The 20,198-nt window shown below is 36.9% G+C and overlaps 3 protein-coding genes across 6 annotated transcripts; all 3 read right to left on the reverse strand.

Annotated features, from left to right (window-relative positions):
• Positions 1 to 1,414: 1,414 nt before the first annotated feature.
• LOC108989988 (MAG2-interacting protein 2-like) lies at positions 1,415 to 7,738 on the reverse strand. Of its 4 annotated transcripts, XR_004802425.1 has the most exons (9): positions 7,693 to 7,738; positions 7,504 to 7,596; positions 7,253 to 7,348; positions 6,511 to 7,124; positions 5,620 to 5,843; positions 5,353 to 5,477; positions 3,173 to 3,361; positions 2,777 to 3,000; positions 1,415 to 1,702 (listed from the first exon to the last, which is right to left on the reverse strand). XR_004802425.1 is itself a non-coding variant. In XM_035694108.1 (3 exons), exons 1-3 carry the CDS (start codon positions 3,247 to 3,249, stop codon positions 1,667 to 1,669), a joined length of 330 nt encoding a protein of 109 aa, XP_035550001.1. In that variant the 5' UTR covers positions 3,250 to 3,637; the 3' UTR covers positions 1,415 to 1,666. The 4 variants fall into 4 exon arrangements, 1 of the variants encoding a protein (XP_035550001.1); XR_004802426.1 differs by having other exon boundaries at positions 5,353 to 5,462; positions 5,620 to 7,124; XR_004802424.1 differs by having other exon boundaries at positions 5,620 to 7,124.
• LOC109021500 lies at positions 7,737 to 16,708 on the reverse strand. The gene is made up of 4 exons (XM_035694143.1): positions 16,547 to 16,708; positions 8,355 to 8,709; positions 7,997 to 8,265; positions 7,737 to 7,901 (listed from the first exon to the last, which is right to left on the reverse strand). The coding sequence occupies exons 2-4, from the start codon at positions 8,638 to 8,640 to the stop codon at positions 7,737 to 7,739; spliced, it is 720 nt and encodes a 239-aa protein (XP_035550036.1). The 5' UTR covers positions 8,641 to 8,709; positions 16,547 to 16,708.
• LOC109021498 lies at positions 10,686 to 12,347 on the reverse strand. The gene has a single exon (XM_019004136.2). The coding sequence runs from the start codon at positions 12,345 to 12,347 to the stop codon at positions 10,686 to 10,688; it is 1,662 nt and encodes a 553-aa protein (XP_018859681.2).
• Positions 16,709 to 20,198: the final 3,490 nt, after the last annotated feature.

Here is a 20,198-nt window from a genome sequence, read left to right on the forward strand (position 1 = left end):
TAAAATCGCTGGAAATAATATCTATTTACAGCGATTTTGTTTGCGGTGATTTTAAAATCGTTGGAAAATGCCTGATTTCTTGTAGTGTATGTAAGGAAAAATATTATTTAATATTTTTATGTTTTTTTAATTTCAATTCTCAATCTTCTTTAATATTATATTTTTCAACTTTAATACTAAATCACTGCACTTCTAATATATATAAACATATATATATATATATATTTATATTTATATATAATTATATTTTACAAATTGTGCGTATATAAATATATACAAGTCAATTTTTTAGACTTGTTCACAAATTATGCACTATAAAAATCACATAATTTTTAAATTAAAGTCATATTTAATTTAAATTTACAATTAACGTTCGAACATTGGCGCCAAAACATTTCATGTTCGCATGTAAGTAGCCACAATGTTCGAATGTATATGTGACATTCGAACGTTAATTTCCCATACGTTGCAACGTAAAAAAAAAATCTCATCTGTCTTTAGTGACAGTTTTCAAAAACCGTCACAGAAAAGGCTTTTTAGTAACGGTTTGGAGATTCACTACAAGAAAAATGCTCATTCCCGGCGCCCAAAATTGCCGCTAATAAGTGTCAAAATGGTTGCGAAAACTTATTTGCAGCGATAAGTACTGCGCCAGCCGGTAGTCGCAATTGTTGAGACTTTTATTAGATTCCACAGCGAAATTCAAATTTCGCTGCCAAAAAACTTTATTTGCAGCGATTTCAACCGCTGCAAATATTCTAAATTACGCTGCAAAAATTTTGATATTTCGGTCTATATATCGCTGTGAAAACTTATTCGCAGCACTTTAATTCGTTGCTAATACAGTAACATCGCCGTAAAATATATTATTTGCGGCGATTTAATATCACCGCTAATAGTTTTTGCATCGAATATTATGCACCGCAAATAAAAACCTGGCCTTTCCCGTCTAAAAATATTCGCTGGAAATAAGATTTATATGATTTTCAATTTTGTTACGGCGAACATAAAATCGCCGCAATAATGATTTTAACTATTTATTGCATTTGGCGTTCACTATAATCGCCGCAAATAAGATATTTTTTTTAAGCGGCGAATTATAGTTCGCCGCTAAAAGTCATATTAGCTTTTGGCGTCTAACTGTATTCGCCGCTAAAAGTCATATTAGCTTTTGACCTCACGTTCGCCGCAAAAGATTATTTCAAACTAGAATTTCCAGCTTTTGTACAGAATGCACACTTTTTTGAATAGGTACCTAATTTCCTGCTCCAACTAATGCACAATATTACATGTATAATACTTTAATCCAATACCTGTAACCAAAATCAATACAACTCATCCAATACTTGTAACCATACTTTAATCCAACTCATCCAATACATGATCAGTACAATATCAAACCCTTTGAATTAAGTTTCCTCCTATAAACTGGCATATGGTACATTAATGGAAGACAATAAATTCTTACAAATGGGAGCAGCTAATGTCTCTTACAAAAAACAAAGTCCACATCAAACTAAGACAACACAAATGTGATACAAGTATAAACCAAAATGAAAACATTTGGTTAAGTCATCCGCAACTTCGCACATCGATTGTTGATGATTTTGCGATGACTTGGTGATTGAGCGGCAAAGATCGATCGATGCACTCTGGAACAGGGTTATCAAGGGAGTTTTCTACCTTCTAGATTCACTGCACACTGCACAAAAGAAATACCCAAGTTGGCAATCTGCAATTAATATGAAAAGAAATGGTGTACATGAACAAATAATGGTGCAATTATTAGGAAATCTACAGTGGAGTACATACACTGCCTTTTACATTCTAAACCAAAAAGCGGAAAAGAAATTATGTGCATGAACCATGATTTCTTTTCCAGCTAGCTAGGTACCTAAGAGTAATATATATTGTTAATCTATATAAAAAAGGTATTCAAGATGATTATGATCTGTATTGGATCATGTGGTACATTATATTTGCATATACCACATGCATGCTAAGGAAGATGATTCCAAGATATGCATACAATTGGTCATGAAAACTTATTATTATTATTATTATTATTATTATTTAGCATGTTCCTCAATCAAGGCTTTAGAAGGCTGCATGCCCTCAAATTGCCCTCAAATTATTATTTTTTCTTTCATATTTTAGAATATATGCCCTCAAATTGAGCAGAGAATAGTCGCTCCATATCCAGGATTTTACTTCTACGCCAAAGAGAAATACTACTAGACCCTGGAAGAAAATTACAAATCTTGTTACCAAATGCTTAACTCTTGATGAGTAGTCTAGGTCCAAAATCTAGTTTTCCATGTTTCTAAAAAGTGCTAGACATTCATAATAACCTTTTACCAGACAGAAAAATGGACTCTAACTGATATGGTGGTCTCCAAAGAAAGAAGTTCAATTTTCAGGGTTTTCAAATGGACACACATACTCATTGGTTGAGGAAACGTAAAAGGACGAATTTTTAAAGCAGCACAATCATATGAACCTCAACTGATAGAAAGATTCAAGGACGTCTACACCATTTAAAGAATCAAATAAAAGCAATAATCAAAAGTCATCTACTCATCCACATATTTTACCACGCAGAACTAGAAGGTGGAGTTTTTTTTTTTTTTCCTCTCTCATTTTTTTTGTGTGAGAAAGGGTTAGAATGTGGTAGCTGCATGTCTAATATAAAAGAAATGAAGTTGCACAAGGACCTATAAAAACACAATGTTCACAACAAAAAAAATTGAAAGAAAAAACCAGTACATAAACATACCAGAATTCCCACCAGAAGCCAGTGAGACACTGGTAGAACCACCAACAACAACTAGCAAAGAAAGTTCTGGACAGTAGTCAAAACAGAAAACAGTGTCATAGAACTGCCTCTTTAGGGTTAAGCCATTATCTGAGGTGAGTACAGAGGACATAGAGGCACTTGGCTCCTGGCCGATCTCAATGTGCTGAAAGGAACCATCTGATGTAATGATAACGAAGCTGCACCTGGAAACATTTCCAAACTTAAACAGCTGCCAAGTTCTAAGGACTTCAGGAGTGGTCAAACAAGAAAAGCCAGAGCCTCCAACCATGAACTCAAGGTCAACAGGAAAATACTCTTAAAAAGAAGTCTAGTCAAATTTCATGCAGAGGTAACGGACAAAAAAAACACACTTACAAGCAGGAAATCTGTTCATCAGAATCATTCTGTGCATACAGGCCAACAATTGGAATAGAGATTTTATTAATTCTCATTATCTCTTCTCCATTTACTTTGATAAATACACTGTATCAGTATCATCAGCAACTCCAAGTACATTGTGAGGCTCAGACCAAGTTCCCGTAGTGAATGTAGCAAGGCTTCCACCTGATACATTTGATACCAACTAGAATAAATAGAAAGAAAAATGCAGTGACGTACAAACCTGACCTATATAGGTTATGGATTTCATAGCATTACAACCAAATCATTAAGATCAATCAAGATTTTTAACACAAAATTACTGCCAACTTGAATCCTCACTAAGGCAACACCAATCTTAAAATCCTCCCTCCCCCAATAACATATAGAAATTAGTTTCTTATTTCGTATTGGGTTAATCCCATTTCACAATTGTGAGTAGGCATCAATAGAAATATTAGGTTGCTGAGAATAGGTTATATAACCTTACACAGCATACAATGTCTGCAGTAATATAATTGTTTAACCAAACTATTCCTTTGGACAGCCTATATAGACTTAAGTGGGCTAACTTTTCATGATTGTCTTGTACAATCAAATTAACCTTATGAATAGTTTAATAGGAAAGAAAATGCGCATCCGGGAATGCATTGAAACATATATCTTTATGTATGCAAGTATGTGTGTATTACCTATCAAAACCACCATAAACCCTGAAATTCAATGCATTGAATCAATTAAGCACGAAAACAATGAGCATTATATACAGGGAAAAAAACATTTTTCCCTCGTTGTTGATTACTAAAACATTTGTTATCAAGCATTTTTACTCTGATTAATTGGTGAAACTGAACTAAAATTAACTTACGGACAAATGAACAATATTTAAAAGAGAAGCGTGATGACGCGTCTCGTATAGAACTGTCCGTAAATTGGTATCATCCATGGCCAAATGATACTGTTTCTGTGTCCTCATCTCTTCATCTTTCCCCAGAGATCTCGAACCCTATACCTCAAAAAACACACCGCATCATTTCTTGAACGTAAGAGAGGAGAGAAGAGAGAGACAGAGATTCAACCTTTCTTTCAGTTGGGGTTGGACCAAACCCAATAAATGAATAAAAAAGGGAGAGGAATCGAAAAGGAATTGAGGATTTCGGGAGAGGAAGAAAGCAGAATAGAGAGGGAAGAAAGAATACCTTGCGTGCGAATTAATATTTTTGTAATAAAATAATGCAATAGATGTTGAACAGTAGTTCATCAACTTTGGCGATAAATGATACTATATTGTAGCTGGAAGTTTCACATTTACATAAATGGTGAAGCCAATGCCGTGTGTTTTGAGTAAAATTCATCAAATTTTAAGCATTGGACTCATCAAATGAGTCCAATGCCAATGCTCTTAGGAGGAGGATGCAGCTATCTATCTATATAATTGCATATATATAGAGAGAGAGAGAAAGAGTTATTGAAAAGTGAATGTAAACATTTATATTAAAAGATTGATGACAGCTAGTTACTTTTATTTTTCAACTAAATTAACTCTTAATCTTGTTTATTATTTTCTAAATAGGAATTTTTTAGCCGGATATAAAATCAACCTGAAAAACATTGAAAGAGATGTTTTTGTATTGTCTTTCATCCTGATCTTTGTTTAATTTGGAAGAAGTGACTTTCTATGGAAAATTCTTAATTTTATTAATGGAATTATAGAACCCTGGAGAAAGTCAATGCACAAGTAACAAGCTGTAGTAATTTGGATGTTAATTATTTTTTGGACACTCTTTTTGGAACGATACTTCTTCATGATGTATTTACCAAAAAGCTGAAAGATTTCAACTACGATTTTACTTTAAGTACTGATGCAGTACTGATGTTTAGATATATATATATATATATATAAGATTTTTTGGTTAGGTTACTTACACATAAAGTAGCTAAGAAAGTACTGATGCAGTACTGATGGTTCGGTTACTGATGCTTAGATATATATATATATATATAAGATTTAAGTACCTAAGAAATAGGCTAATAATGCATATATAGCCTAGTTATGGTGGTCCTATATCTACCTTTCTACACAACACAGCAAGAGTCTGCAACATATGCTAGCAAATCTAACTTCAAAAAGTTGAAAGTCCCAGGAAACTTGTAGGAACATAAAAAATGTCACTTACCAGTTAATTAACAAGCTTATATAGATTGGGTCCAAAAATCCTTGGCCGGGGTTCTTGAATTTGAAGCCTCTTGCTACGTCAAATGACAAGATCAGCACTGATGTAAAAGTCTGCTACATCATTGACTGCTACATCAATTAATTATTAGCATAAACAAAACGTATTTTATAACTCAATATGCTAATCTTACAAATATTGAATCTACTTTTAGATATGCACAAACTTATAAACTCCAAAACTAATGATCAATCAATCGAAATTGCTTACCCTTCAAAAAGGTGACGCTATCCATCAATATTGTATGAGCGCCTCATGCACTCGACGGTACCCTTCAGCGTTTATATACTTCTCGTACAACTTCGTCATCACCCCACCACCCAAATATTCCTTGACAACTCCCAAACGTGCCTGCTGCATTAGCTTTGCGCGCTCCTCAGGTACATTATATATACCCCTTTTATAACCCTCAACGTGCAACTCATGGGATGCACCTATATGGACAAAAAGACATCACCGATTTATTGTTGTTTCAGTCCTACCCCTAGTTATAGTTAAACTTTATAGTTCATTACAAAGATCCAACAAATTAGTTATCCCATCCATTAACCAATTTGGCATTTAAAACATCAATCCATACAAGTGCAATTTAATTCAAAATCAATGTAAAAAGCCCTTCCTCCATTCATTCAAGTTAGCTACCTGGGCCCAAAAATACTATACAATACATATTCTTTATTCAAGTTCCATTCACCTTGTTATATTCTATAGCACATTATTCAAACTCAATACCTTCCATTGAACAAACATACATGTATAACTGGCTACATATTGTAACATATAACATCACATGTATACATTACATGGTAACATGTTCCAATGTTAGTTATAATCTGTCCAAATTAAACAGCTTCTTATCTCATAATGCATCAATCCAAATGCTACTACCTATAACCATATTAAAAAACACAATATACTTTTTGAAATCTGTATATAACCCTTCATAAAGACATCCCAGAACAAGGCTAACAACCAAAATTCCCACGTACGAAAAAGAGGAACATAGATTACGAACAATATGAAAGAATAAACACTAATAAATGATCATTTGTATAGAAGTGCATAGTAGAAGTAAATCGAATAGGGGAATGAAGACATCACCTGCTTGTTCCCCCTCCCGTGAATTTGGTCAAGATGACATGGTCTGGTCAACCATCAGCCAAAAACGTGTACCACGTACCATCACCCATATCTAAGGATATATCCTGGGCCAAAACATCTGATTTCCCAACCAAGCTTGCTCCCACAAAACATATACATATAGTCTCCCATTGGGTATATATATTCTATATATATATACCTTGTCAATCCACCTTCTTAGCACAAAAATGCACCAAAAATACCACAAAAAACCTTCTCACTTTTTCCCGCAAAAGATATCCTCAGTGAGTCTCTCGAGGAGACTCACCCAGGGACGGGTTTGCAGTGAAGATGGCCCTCAACATACGATCCGTTTCGTTTTGTCTCTCCATCATAACGTCCATGTTTGCCTTCATTGACTCCATCTGACTCTTGGAAGCTTCGGCCTCTTTCTTATGTTTTTCAATCAAAGCTATATATTCTCTCTCTCGTGCCAATGAGCGTTGTCTTGTAGACTCGGGGATCACCATCTCTCCCAATCCTCTTGCATAACCCGGTCGATGCCCAAGTACCTCTCTAAAGACACCCGCTGCTGCTTCGTCAGTTCGTTTATCTGGCTTTCCTACCATATCCTTCTGCAATAGGACATAATGAACCGATTATGGGGTTTTATGCTCTAATAATGCATTTTTAAGATTCATTCTAATAAATTGAACCATCATTGCATTTAACATACAAACACTCGATGCTAGAATATACTCACATAAATGTCTTCGGTAGCAGGTGTCACAAATTTATCTTTCTTCTTGGACCAGTGGGTTTCCTTGTAGAAGTCCACCAAATTTGCATTTTCAGCCCGCTACATGTGTGTGGTACGTGTGCATGTAACATATTCAATCAGATAATATGGGACATATGGTATGGGGATATAGCATACCCCATGCTTTCATGAAAATCTACGTCCTAAATTTAACATTATGTGAGTGTGTGGTTGTGAGCTTTCAAACCTTATACCTTTTGTTCTAGCATCCTCACAAAGGATTTGCGACCAGTTGTGTGGTTAATTTTCAGCATCCTTCTATTGTCCCAATTTTTACTTGATATTTTCTGCCATTACAATATTTCATTTTCAATATGCAAGATTACATAGAGTAACCATTCCGTTAAAAGTCTGGGTTTGAATTGAACACACAGAATGCATACCTGGAAGGCCTCGCTACCCCATCGTTCACAGAGCTTAAACCATACTAGGGGGTGACCAAACTAGTCCCAGTCGCCAATGCCTCGTCATGGCTGCCATATGACATATATATCTGATGCAGTTGGTGGTGGAAGGCATTAAAGCGCTTACGAAGCTGTTTAGTCACAGCCAATTGATGGTTCTCTAAGTCCCAATCCAATTCAAAATCACCCTGCACAATATACATTAATTTTTAGGGTGATCACTCGTGAATTATATGTGGTACTTTCGTTTTTAATGATCAACATGAAAGAATAAAAGTCTTACCCGAACACGATCGATTAATTCATCCTTATGCTCTTGGGGTACATCACTCCATCTAGGGTAGCTCATGTTGCAGTGATGTTTAATGATCCAGCTTAAACGTGTTGTAAACATGTTTGCATTCTCGCAACATGGTGCTGTTTCTCCACTATTTATCTTCAACAACACTTTTCCATGCTTACGTAATTTTTCAAATTCAGTGCACTTGGCTGGGCCGCGACCACGTCTCGTCTGTGTCTGGTTGGATACAGGCACAGACGAGACATCCGCACCTGTATGACATAATAACAATAAGGTTGCGTTAGGGGTATCGTTTGTTTAAAGCAATCTTACACAACAATCAACAATGCATTAATTTCACCTTGTATATCATTGTCAACTATACCGATCCTATTACTTTGAACAGGATCCGGTTGTTCCCTTGGCGAGGGTTCTCTATTTGCCTCGGTCTCTGGACATGGGTTCGCACAAGGAGTCTCCAATGGATGGCTTGGAGGTTGCGTCTCATCATCTGAACTAGCGTCTCCAATTTGGACTCCACGTGGTCTGCGTGCACTACGTCTGTACGGTGCAAATTTCCTGGGACGGGTTCCTCGTACACTGGGCAATGATCTAACTGGGCCGTTAATGCTCCTCATTAACTCCATGGGTTGAGATGAGATTGCAATGGAGTTTGCCTTGAACACTCTAACCAAATGTATCCTATTTCTGTCCACCTGAGATTAAAAAATCGCAAATGTTAATTACATGAAGCTATTTAGAGAAAACATAACCACGACAACCATGCAATAAGATAATGCATTCAAATAAATATTGTCAAACTATATACATTAGTGTGTGTACCCTCATTAATACTTCTACATAAGGGTCCACGAAAAAACCAATGAAAAAATGTGATGAATTTAGAATAAATTGCAGTTGCAACCCAGTATGTAATCCAATCCATGAAGGCTGCCTCTTTCAATTGAATCGGTGCTCACCTGGTTTCCAATGGTTGGCAGATGCCTATTCTGACTCCAATTCTTGATCGGTGGATAGGTCCTCTTCGTCTGAATATTCCCAATCACCATAACCATCTCCGGAACCAGATGGAACCATTCCATCATCAATAAAGTCTGGTGAATTGAAGCATTCACCACCAACCGCCATATGGCCTCTTTCAATGTGGATAGGTTCTATATCAGTCCTACTAAGTGGAGTTGATACTGGATATGCATCACAATGTAAAAGTGGATAATCAAATGATGGCTCATTTTCTTGATAAACATCATCCTCACTTGATTCGCCATCAATATCGTCCAGAACCCTTGGCACTGGTAGAATGTCATACACATTCCTATTATTATACTTCTGCACAACATACCAGTTCCCCTTTGACCTTATATCTCTAATGTAAAAACACTGGGAAGCCTGGCATGCCAACACAAATGGTTCGTTCTTATACCAAGTTCTGTCCATGTTGACACTAGTTATATGATCGTCTACTCGTACTCCACGCTTCTTATCACCAACATCAAACCAATCACAACTGAACAAGTACACTCGACGACCTCCAATGTAGTGTAACTCGACAACATCATTAAGAACACCATAAAAGTCTAAGTTATTAGTTTCTTCGTCACCAGTTACCAACACCCCTGAATTTTGTGATCGTCGGCGAAGTTCAAGTTGCTTCGTATGGAACCGTTTACCATTTATAATGCAGGCAGCATATGATGCAACCCAAGGGTCAGGACCACAAGCTAACGCATACAAATCAGGAGACACCCGTGGTGGATTTCCCGTACGTTGGTCTTGAACCTACACAAAACCAGTGGGTTGAAAATTGAACTTATACTTTCAAATACATACTCAAAAGCAAAGTCGGTTTAATTATAAGTAGATAGAATATTCTAATAATTGCCAACGTACACGTTGCTTGAACCAAGTTGGAAACTCAGTTTGATGCGTGCGATCGACAGAATTTGGATTTGACTCCCTACATTTCTCATAGTGCTCCCTGCATTTGGAGAACACATGCATTGGGCAATCAATATTAGTTAGTTGAGTAAGGTCTACAAGATGGTAGTAGGTCGTTTCGAAAAAGCACAAAGGAAGGCATGATTACTTACTCGAGATAAGGTCCAATCTCGATACAGTTGTTAAGCACGTACCATATGGCTGAGGTGCGGAGTCTATCTTCTAATTGCACATTACGGGCTATACCCAATGGACGAAGTCTTTGGTTGAAAATTTTGAAACCATCTATAGTATCCTCTTCTCCACCATCAATGTTGCGGTCCGCTCGATTAAATTTTGTCTCAACATCTTGGAGATACATGGAGCAAAATGTCAAACACTCGATGTGAATGTTTGCTTCTGCTATTGAACCTCCTGGACGGGCTTTATTCTTAACATACCGCTTGAATTTGCCGAGATACCTTTCAAACGGATACATCCACCGATATTGAACTGGACCTCCGAGTATGGTCTCACCCAGTAAATGGACAGCTAGGTGGACCATAATATCGAAAAAAGAAGGAGGAAATATCATCTCGAATTTGCATAGAATAATGACAATATCAAGTTGAAGCTAGGATACACGATTCACATCCAGGGTTCGGGCGCACAACTCTTTGAAGAAACTGCTAAGTTCAGTCAAAGCCAATGCAATATCACTCCTTAAGAACCCCCCAACAGCAATAGGAAGCAGTCATTGCAAGAAAACATGATGGTCATGGCTTTTGAGGCCAATGATTTTGCAATCACGTACAGATACACAATGCGTGACATTGGAGGCAAACCCATCTGGAAATTTAACCCCAGCGAGCCACTCACAGAATTTATTCCTTTCATCTCCATGTAATGTGTACAATGCACGTGGCATTGTAACACGGCCACCTTCAGACTTAAGATGCAATTCTTGTCTGAAGCCCAAGTACTCCAAATCACTCCGAGAATTTATATTATCTTTTGTTTTGCCAGGAATGTCCATTAAAGTGCCCAATATGCTATCGGAAATGTTCTTCTCAATATGCATAACATCTAGATTATGTCGAAGCCGCAACATTGACCAATAAGGTAGTTTGAAGAATATGCTTTTCTTTATCCAGTTCAACTGTTCTGCAATGCGTTTTCTCTTTCTACAAGATTTTCCAAATTGGACATCTCCAAGCATTTGTAGTTGAGTTAAGAGAGCTGCTCCTTCAACCCAATTTGGTGGCATGCGATAATCTTCTTTACCATTGAACAACCATTTTCTCGTCCGCCAAATGTGACCTGCCGGTAAGAGACGTCGATGTCCCATATAACATTGTTTTCTGTCATACTTCAACCAATTGGAATCTGTGCTTGCATTGCAAGAGGGACATGCCAATTTCTCTTTTGTTGACCACCCAGAAAGATTTCCATAAGCAGGGAAGTCATTAATTGTCCACAATAAGGCAGCATGCAACATGAACATTTCCTTCGTGGAAGCATCATATGTAGGTACCCCATGTTCCCAGAGTTCAAGCAACTCATCAATTAACGGCTGCAAATACACGTCAATGTCATTCCCTGGTGATTTTGGACCAGGGATAATGAGAGATGTCATGAAGAACTGGTCTTTCATGCATAACCATGGCGGCAAGTTATACGGGACAAGAATAACTGGCCAAATGCTATACGGTTTTGCTAGGTTGTTGAAGGGATTGAAGCCGTCGCTTGCCAGACCGAGCCTAACATTGCGAGCATCCCTAGCAAACCGACAATGGGCTTGATCAAACGTCTTCCAGGACTGAGAGTCAGCAGGATGTCTGATACTAGTCTCATCTGGTACCCGCTGCTCTTTATGCCATCTCATATCACATGCTATCCTTTCTGTCATGAAGAGACGCTGCAATCTTGGCTTCAAAGGAAAATGCCGAAGGACTTTTTGTGGGATCACTCGTGACCCATGTGTATTTGGCATCCAACGCGAAGCCTTACATATAGGGCACTCATTAAGATTAGCATATTCCTTCCAGAATAAAATGCAGTCGTTGGGGCATGCGTGTATTTTGTGGTACTTGAAATCCAACCCTCGCTCCAATGACCTTGCCTCCTCATATGAACTAGGCAATTTAGCATCAGGAAAGGCAGACCGCAGAAGGCTTATGAGCATATCGAAAGACTTGATTGACCACCCACCGAGCGTTTTAATATGTAACAACTTCACAACGAATGAGAGCTTTGAGAATTTAGTGCAGCCGTCACGTAGAGCATCCTCTAATAGTTGGTCAAAAGTTGAGTTTGGGGAGGGATGTGGTATTGATGGCTGAGTTGGCGATGTAGTGTTGTCTTCAGGAGCATCTCCGAATGTGCCTGCCCGGATGTCGTCTAACATACGGTCCATGTCATCAATGTACTTGTCTGCAACTCGAACCCCGGGATCGGTGTCATCGTCAATGATGGGGAGTGTTTCCTCCTCCCCATGAAATATCCACTGAGTGTAATTTGGATTGATCCCTTTTATGAACAAGTGAGACTCCACCTCAAATATAGGCAAGAAGAGGTTATTACAGCATATACGGCAGGGACACCGAATGCGAGCACTTCCCTCACAATGGTTTCATGCCATTGTGAGGAAATTTTTAACCCCTTCAGCATATGCAGGTGATACAAGTCTATCACCCAAATTCATCCAGCTTTTGTCCATCTAAATGAAAAGACGACTTGTCATCAACTATCAGTAACATATACTTGTCATTGAATGTTTAAAAAACTCGAAAGAATAATACACAGTAATATTATGGGCAAAAACAGCTATAAACTTGTCATGGTAAGTTACATACATAGAGACTTATGGGCTTTGAAAAATATCTATCAAATGATTAAATGCTCCCAGCTTAGTTTTCCCTCATAGACAACAAATTTATTGCATACTTTGAAGAATATCCAAAAAAATGAGGAAGTGAACTATAAGTAAACAGAAAATTTCAGTTTAGTTCAGTTATACTTTGAACAATAACTCAGCTCACACTTCCCAAACATGGCCTTAGTAGTTTCCTAAAATAGATAGAAGTTTAACATGTTTCTAGCATTAATACTTGTGAATTATAACTACATTGACGGGCTGCATGTTTTCCATTCAAAAAAAAAAATAACTATAAAATACTTTTGCAAAAAGATAAAACAAAACAAAATATTTATACATTAAGTCAGCACAATGAACCCCGTAATTTTCACAAACACATTAATATATATAAATATTTGAACATCCTTTATCCAAATTTTGTAACTAAGAACCTAAGGCCACTGTTCAGTACGTGTATTGTCATATAAACAGAATATCCAAAAAACATACAGGACAGCCAACTACATTGTACGTTATTATTGTTTATTTTTAATGAAACAGCTTCTTGAGATGTAAAAGTAAAAAAGTAATAAATTCTCTTACTATTAACAACAGGGGATCATTAAGAAGATAAAAACTTTACATATAAAGCTGGAAAATTCCTTTCTTGTAGAACCCTTTGGTTCTTGTAGTAATATGCAGCCATACGAGTTTCCACTAACAAGTAAACACATCAGCTTTAACGATTTCAGTCAGCATGCATCTTGTAATCCACGTCTCGAAAAAGGTGATCACTCGCAGCCGGTTTTGATGTTGGTCAAATTGCATGCATCATATAGATTAATTTGCATACTCTTATATTTAAGAGTATTTATGTTGGTGATTAAAAAGGTTTAAAGCAGGAGATATATATAACATATTATATTAGTTATAACTCATTTTTTGAACACATAATATAATCTGATTAGGAGTACATACATATGGACAGCTAGCAAAAAAAATGTTGTATGAAGAACTGGTCTCACAATTCTCGCAATATTGCAAATAGTCATTTTTTTAACATAAATAACTTATCACAAATACTCATTTTTTTGCAGTCATGAGTTACAAAAAAGAAGGTCTAAATCCGACATAATTTATATTAATGAGTGAATTTGAGACATGATGCACCTATATATATATATATATATATATAAAACAGCTGATGAGCACTTTGTTTCTTTCTAACATGTACAGGAAGCTAGCATGCATGCACTCAAATACAAGCAAAAGGAAAAAGGACCATTGAAGGTCCTCTTAATCCTAATCCTGCTTTCACTTTTCCGAACACAACATTACAATGTTAATGAGATTAAGAGACACTAATTGGTCATTGGTTCTGAATGTTTAACAAGCAAAGCTAGCATTGAGGTGCTAATGACTTGAGGAAGAGGCACAAAAGAAGGGACAAAGAGACAAGAAAAGAATGGAATATAAATGAAACAGGGAACACGAATGGATCGATTCATTTCTAATCTCTAAAAGCTAGCCTTATACATATTTTAATTTATATGCAGAAAATTGTAATTAGATTAGTACGTACGTACCCTAATCACCTTCTTCCCTAGCCATCCCTTTACTCCTTTTCTGCAGCATGATGATGACTAGGACCGCAACAAATTAACATGACTAGCTTGGCAGATCATGACCCAATAATAATATTATATATTTGCCCGTCAAGGACTTCATCACGGCCGTTTCACTATCATCGATCATTTCTTTCAATATTTACATGATCTTTTTCTAATTCTTTTTCTACCTCATCAACCTAGCCATGCTAGTATATATATATCTATGTCATTCAGCTTTAATCTTTGAACCCTAGCGCCATAGCCAGCCAATAATCAATTTTTTATACACGCGGGTATAATATATATATATATATATAGTAGTACTACTGCATGCATGTTAATTTGTCAACAGTCAATGCATATATGAGTATCATGCATGAGTACTCACAAACGTACAATATTTGATAATTTTATTAGTATTTCTAGTACCGTGTAAGGTCATTTTAGTTGTGAAAATTCATACAATATATATATGTATATTACGTAATAATTGAGAATTGCCTACGTACGTGATTCCAATTTAAAAACAAATCATTAATATATTAAGTATAATATATAGGCATATTAATTTTACCATATATTCAAGTGCTTAATGTTTCCAGATCGTATAACAAGAACCACCAAAACCTCATATAAGAGTATAAAATTGACGTATATGAATGAGAACAACACACTAAGATTGAAAAAGCAGATAGATATTAAAGTAGCGTAGAAACTAAATTAGATCAATTAATTCTTGGCAAAACAGGAGGGCATTTCAAGAATGCATTGCACTGTGTTAACCTAGCTATTTATCTGCTAAACAACTATAATAAAGAAGCCACAAAAATAAACAACTATGTTAAACTCGCTCGCTAGGAATCCTGATTTAGTAGTATTAGCCTTTAAGAAATAATCTGGGTATCAGCCGGTTCATGGGTGCACATCCCACACCTTAGCTTTTAACTATATTTGTTTTCTTTTACACGTGTGACCACCTTGATGTTGTGGTGTAGTTTATGGAGATGCGATGTTTTATGGATTTTTGTACCTTCCGGAGAGGTTGTGGGGAAGTTTGTGTAATGGGTTTGATGATCAAGAGATTATGCACACAACACAATCAATGATATTACTCCAAACAGAATCCCGGCCAGAATAAATAAAACCAATGGACCAAGGTATCCACTGTGTTTTTGAGCTTAAAAGAACACAACCAACTTATAAATAATCTTACAGAAGGGAAAGAGAAGATGTTGAGTTCAATTACATAATATATGGGAGTAATAATGAAAGGGAGGGAAAAATTGGCAATAGTAATGCCTCCATTTGCTTTCCTAAGGATCAAAATTGGTAATTTTCTTGCTCCATTGCACTTCAAGCATTAAACTAGGAATAGCTTCATTGTTTGAGAACAATGATATGAACATGACTACACAACATGACTATATCTAATATTAGTCTTCACAAAATTCTAGATTGTTGAATCAAACCAAGATTTTCTTGGTACATGATCTACTATGAAAACTGAACCATTAATCTGACTCCACTTCTCTTTATGAGTTTCCTGTTCTCTTTTCATTTTTATTGCACCACTGTGGCATTGATACTTCCCATCCACTACTCTTTGGACAATTCTAAATTCGCCTATAAACAAGCTTATATTTTGAAAGCCACTGGCAGCATTTAGTGGGAAGGTGAGGGACAACCATTCATAGTCCAACAAGATTAGGTATATATCATTTGATACGTATTTCAGTAACTTCTTTCATTACCTCAAAAAGCTACCCTGTCACCTAATTCCCCTGAGTTGAGACCCAACAACACCACATGATAAATAAAGTTTACACACAACAGTTTGGAACTTCAAAGACAATCGAAGGAGACAAACACTGCACAATGTACCAGTCAAGGGGCCATGAATAAACCAAACGAAGTATAAACAAAATCCACAAGCTACGGATCACCAAAAAATGAAAAGAGTTCACTCAGAACCTTACATGCATAAGCCACAGAAACACTGTTATGAACTGATTTATCGGGTTCTTAGGAGCAATAACCCTAATCTCATAACAAACACAAATCCATATTTAAGAATGCAGTCAATTTAGACACTAAATTCATGCGAGGATGAAGGGGAAGAGCAAAACATTCACTTAGAACCACGGATACCTGTCGATGGACGCTCTCGACCGCCGATATCGAGAACAGACCGCGGGGAGGCACTGAGTATGGTTGCAATCAAGTCTGGAATTTGGGCGTGGGATTTTCAGCTCCAGAATCGCCGGGTGCAAACAGGGGCGGCTGCAAACATCAGGACGAAGGAACGCTGCAATTTGGGGGGAAATAGGGATTTTGGGGGGAAATCTGATTTGGGGGAGGAATTGGCGCCGATTACACTAAATTGGCTATTGCAGCGAAGTTGTGCGTCGGCAGAAGGTTTTTCACATTAGCGGCGCCTTAATTCGCCGCAATTATAGTTAAAATCGCTGCAACAGGAAAAACATATTTTACGGCGTCACTTTTCGTCACAAATATGTGAAAAATCGCCGTAAAAGATCGATAATTAACCGCACGACTTGGACACGGCGTCGACCCATAAATCGCCGCGAAAAATCACTTATTGCGGCGATATTAATTCCATCAGACAAAAATTCACCGCAATAGGGCCATTTTCTTGTAGTGATTGTCACAATTTTCCAACTGTCACTAAAAAGTAATTGTGTTGTAGTGATGAAGACAAACATACGCATGATGGATTTGGCAACGTAATTAAAATCCATGATGGCTTAATCATTCATTAATGCATAATAAAAATTCAGAAGATCACGTAAATTAATATGCATTGAAAAATTAGACAAAGCGATATATAATATGAAAGGGCGGCAGATTATGTAGTGCCTGTAGTACTGATCAATGCTTAGACTTGTTTCATCGCATAGGCAGTACTACAGCACGAGTAATTTATTATTTAACAAAGATTCGAGTCCGCACACAAAGGCTAATTAGGACATTATTTAGAAAGCAATTACATATACAGATGGAACCATCTTCACCATCCATGCAATACGATCGAGCATGCATCTTCATGATCTCTATTAATTCTGGATTAGGAAGTTCTGGAACCAAGTAGCTGAGGTTTTATTGTATCTTTCCAGTCCATTATTATAATCTACAAAATAGAGGCCAAACCGAATTGTATAACCCGAGCTCCAATCATAGTTATCCATGACAGACCAAGCGAAGTATCCCTTGATCACCTTCACATCGTCCCTATTCGATCAATTAAAGGATAAATGTCAAAAGTTGGCAACTTTTTATACGAGAGATCGAAATCAAAACTATTAATTTAATTACCATTATCAAGCCATAATAATATTCGATTCTTTGGCTGTCCACAAGAGCTTCCCCAGGCGTTAAGCAAGCGTTATTGTACTTAGAAACTCCTACAAGATTTAGTATAGGGTTTCACTTAACGTAGATACAAATGGACATATTCCAGAAACTACCAGAAAAATTAAAAGAAAAGAAAAAGAAAACATGCACAGAGAGAGAGAGAGAGAGAGAGAGAGAGATACCATTCTCAGTGATGTAAATGTCTAGATCATTGTAATTATACTTTGTGTAGTTCAAAAGATCACGAAGTCCGCTAGGATAAATGTAGAGCCAAGGTGAAGCACACTGCGATTAGAAAAGGAAAAAAAAGGAGGGAAGTTTGTTCAATAACCTTCTTAATTAGATCGATATGATCAATACTATTATTATTATTATTGTTATTATTATTATTATTATTATAAATACAAACAAATGTCTGTTAATACGTTTATTAATTTGTAACATTAATTTATAATACGTACCGCTGGACCAATGGGGATCCCATTGCGAGAAGCTGCATTAATGCACGTACAGGTATAGGAATTGGATGAAGAGAGGGTCCCGATGAAGAGGAAGTGGGTGAGTCGGTGTGTGAGCAAACAGTGAAGGGAAAGATGGATTCATTAAACTGTACATCGCGTGATGTATAAACTCTGCCCATAGGAATATCAAGAGATAGATACCCTTTGTGGTCTGGGCTGTAGCCCATATAAAAAACACACGGTTTGGATCTAAGATCAAGTTTGTGATGATTAAGTGGGCGCAAATTGGGCCAACATTGACACCTAAAAATTCGTAAAAATTTATAATTTGGAGAACGATGAAAGAGGAGTTCATGGGGAGATTTATTATTGAGAATGGGAGTTGGCATGCGATTAATTAAAAAAAAAGCCATTAAAAAGGCGTCAGCCCAGTATTTTTAGGGAACGGAAGCATGGGCCATGAGAGAAAGCCCAGTTTCCACGATATGCTGATGTCGTCGCTCTACATTGCCATTTTGAGCATGAGAATAAGGGCATGTCACACGGTGCACAATTCCATTTGATTGAAAAAATTTATTTAAGGTTCTGAACTCTCCACCCCTGTTAGTTGAGAAAAAATTCCGAACGTAATTTAAAAAGGCTAAAAAAATTTGGAACACATCAAACTTTGATTGTAGTGGAAAGAGCCATAGATATTTGGAATAATTATCAACTACAGATAAGTAGAACTGAGAACCATTAGAGGAGGGCATAGGTGCCGGTCCCCAAACATCAAGAAAAACAAGTTGAAAGGGTTTGAGGGAGCTAGAGGGGGTGGGGGATGTGGGAGAGTGTGAGACTTAGCTAAAGGACAAGTAGAACATTGTGATATGCGAGGACTATTAGTAACAGGAAGCTGAAAATTTCTAATAGTAAATGAAGTGGTGCGGGGACTGGGATGTCCAAGACAAGAGTGCCACTAATTAGAAGAGGTCCATTCACCAAGAATGGCTTGTGGAGTTGAAGCAGATGAGGTTGGAGTGAAAACACCAGTAGGCAGCTCATACAAACCATTCCTAACGTGGCCTTGAAGAAGAGGTGTCTGGGTGCACTAATCCTTCACAAAAAAAAAAAAAAAAAATCAGAGTGAAACTCAAAAAATAATAAATTGTCAAGACAAATTTGACGTACAAAAATTAAATTTCAAGTAATCAATGGAACATGAAGAAGTTTATGAAGAAAGAAATTGCCAGATGGTGACTGTAAGTGAGCAGAGCCAATATTTTGGATAGGAAGGGTTCTGTCGTCGCCAATGTTAGCTGGGTCAGAGCCATGGTACGATGTTGCGTCGAGATTCATGTTGACAAAATCTAATGCAAAATGGTTCATTGCTGCAGTATTAGGGAACCATATACTTGAAGGCGGAGACGAGGAGGGCACCGAGCTATATTTGACAGAAATGGACTATGGAGGAGGTGCTTGATATGAGTGATTAATATGGAAGAAGTTCTGGAACCAATTAGCCGATGTTTTATTATACCTTTTCAGTCTATCTTTATAATCTACATAATAAAGGCCAAACCGAACTCTATAACCCGAGTTCCACTCATAGTTATCCATGAAAGACCAAGCGAAGTACCCCTTGACCTTCACACCGTCCCTGTTCGATGAATTAAAGGATAAATGTCAAAAGTTGGTAACTTTTTGTACCAGAGATCGACATAAGAACTACTATTAATTTAATTACCATTATCAAGCACGCATGCAGTTACCCAATTGACAAGTTAAGATAGGAAAGATGGCCATAATGATATTCGATTCTTTGGCTGTCCACAATCGCTTCCCCAATCGTTAAGCTAGTGTTATTGTACTTAGAAACTCCTACAAGATTAGTATAGGGTTTCAGTACTTAACGTAGATTCAAGTTAATGGACATATTCCAAATATGTTCAATTTGTTTGGAAACAATATAAAAAAATGATTTTTTA

Source organism: Juglans regia, chromosome 9 (genome assembly GCF_001411555.2).
Source record: "Juglans regia cultivar Chandler chromosome 9, Walnut 2.0, whole genome shotgun sequence".
NCBI lineage: Eukaryota > Viridiplantae > Streptophyta > Magnoliopsida > Fagales > Juglandaceae > Juglans > Juglans regia.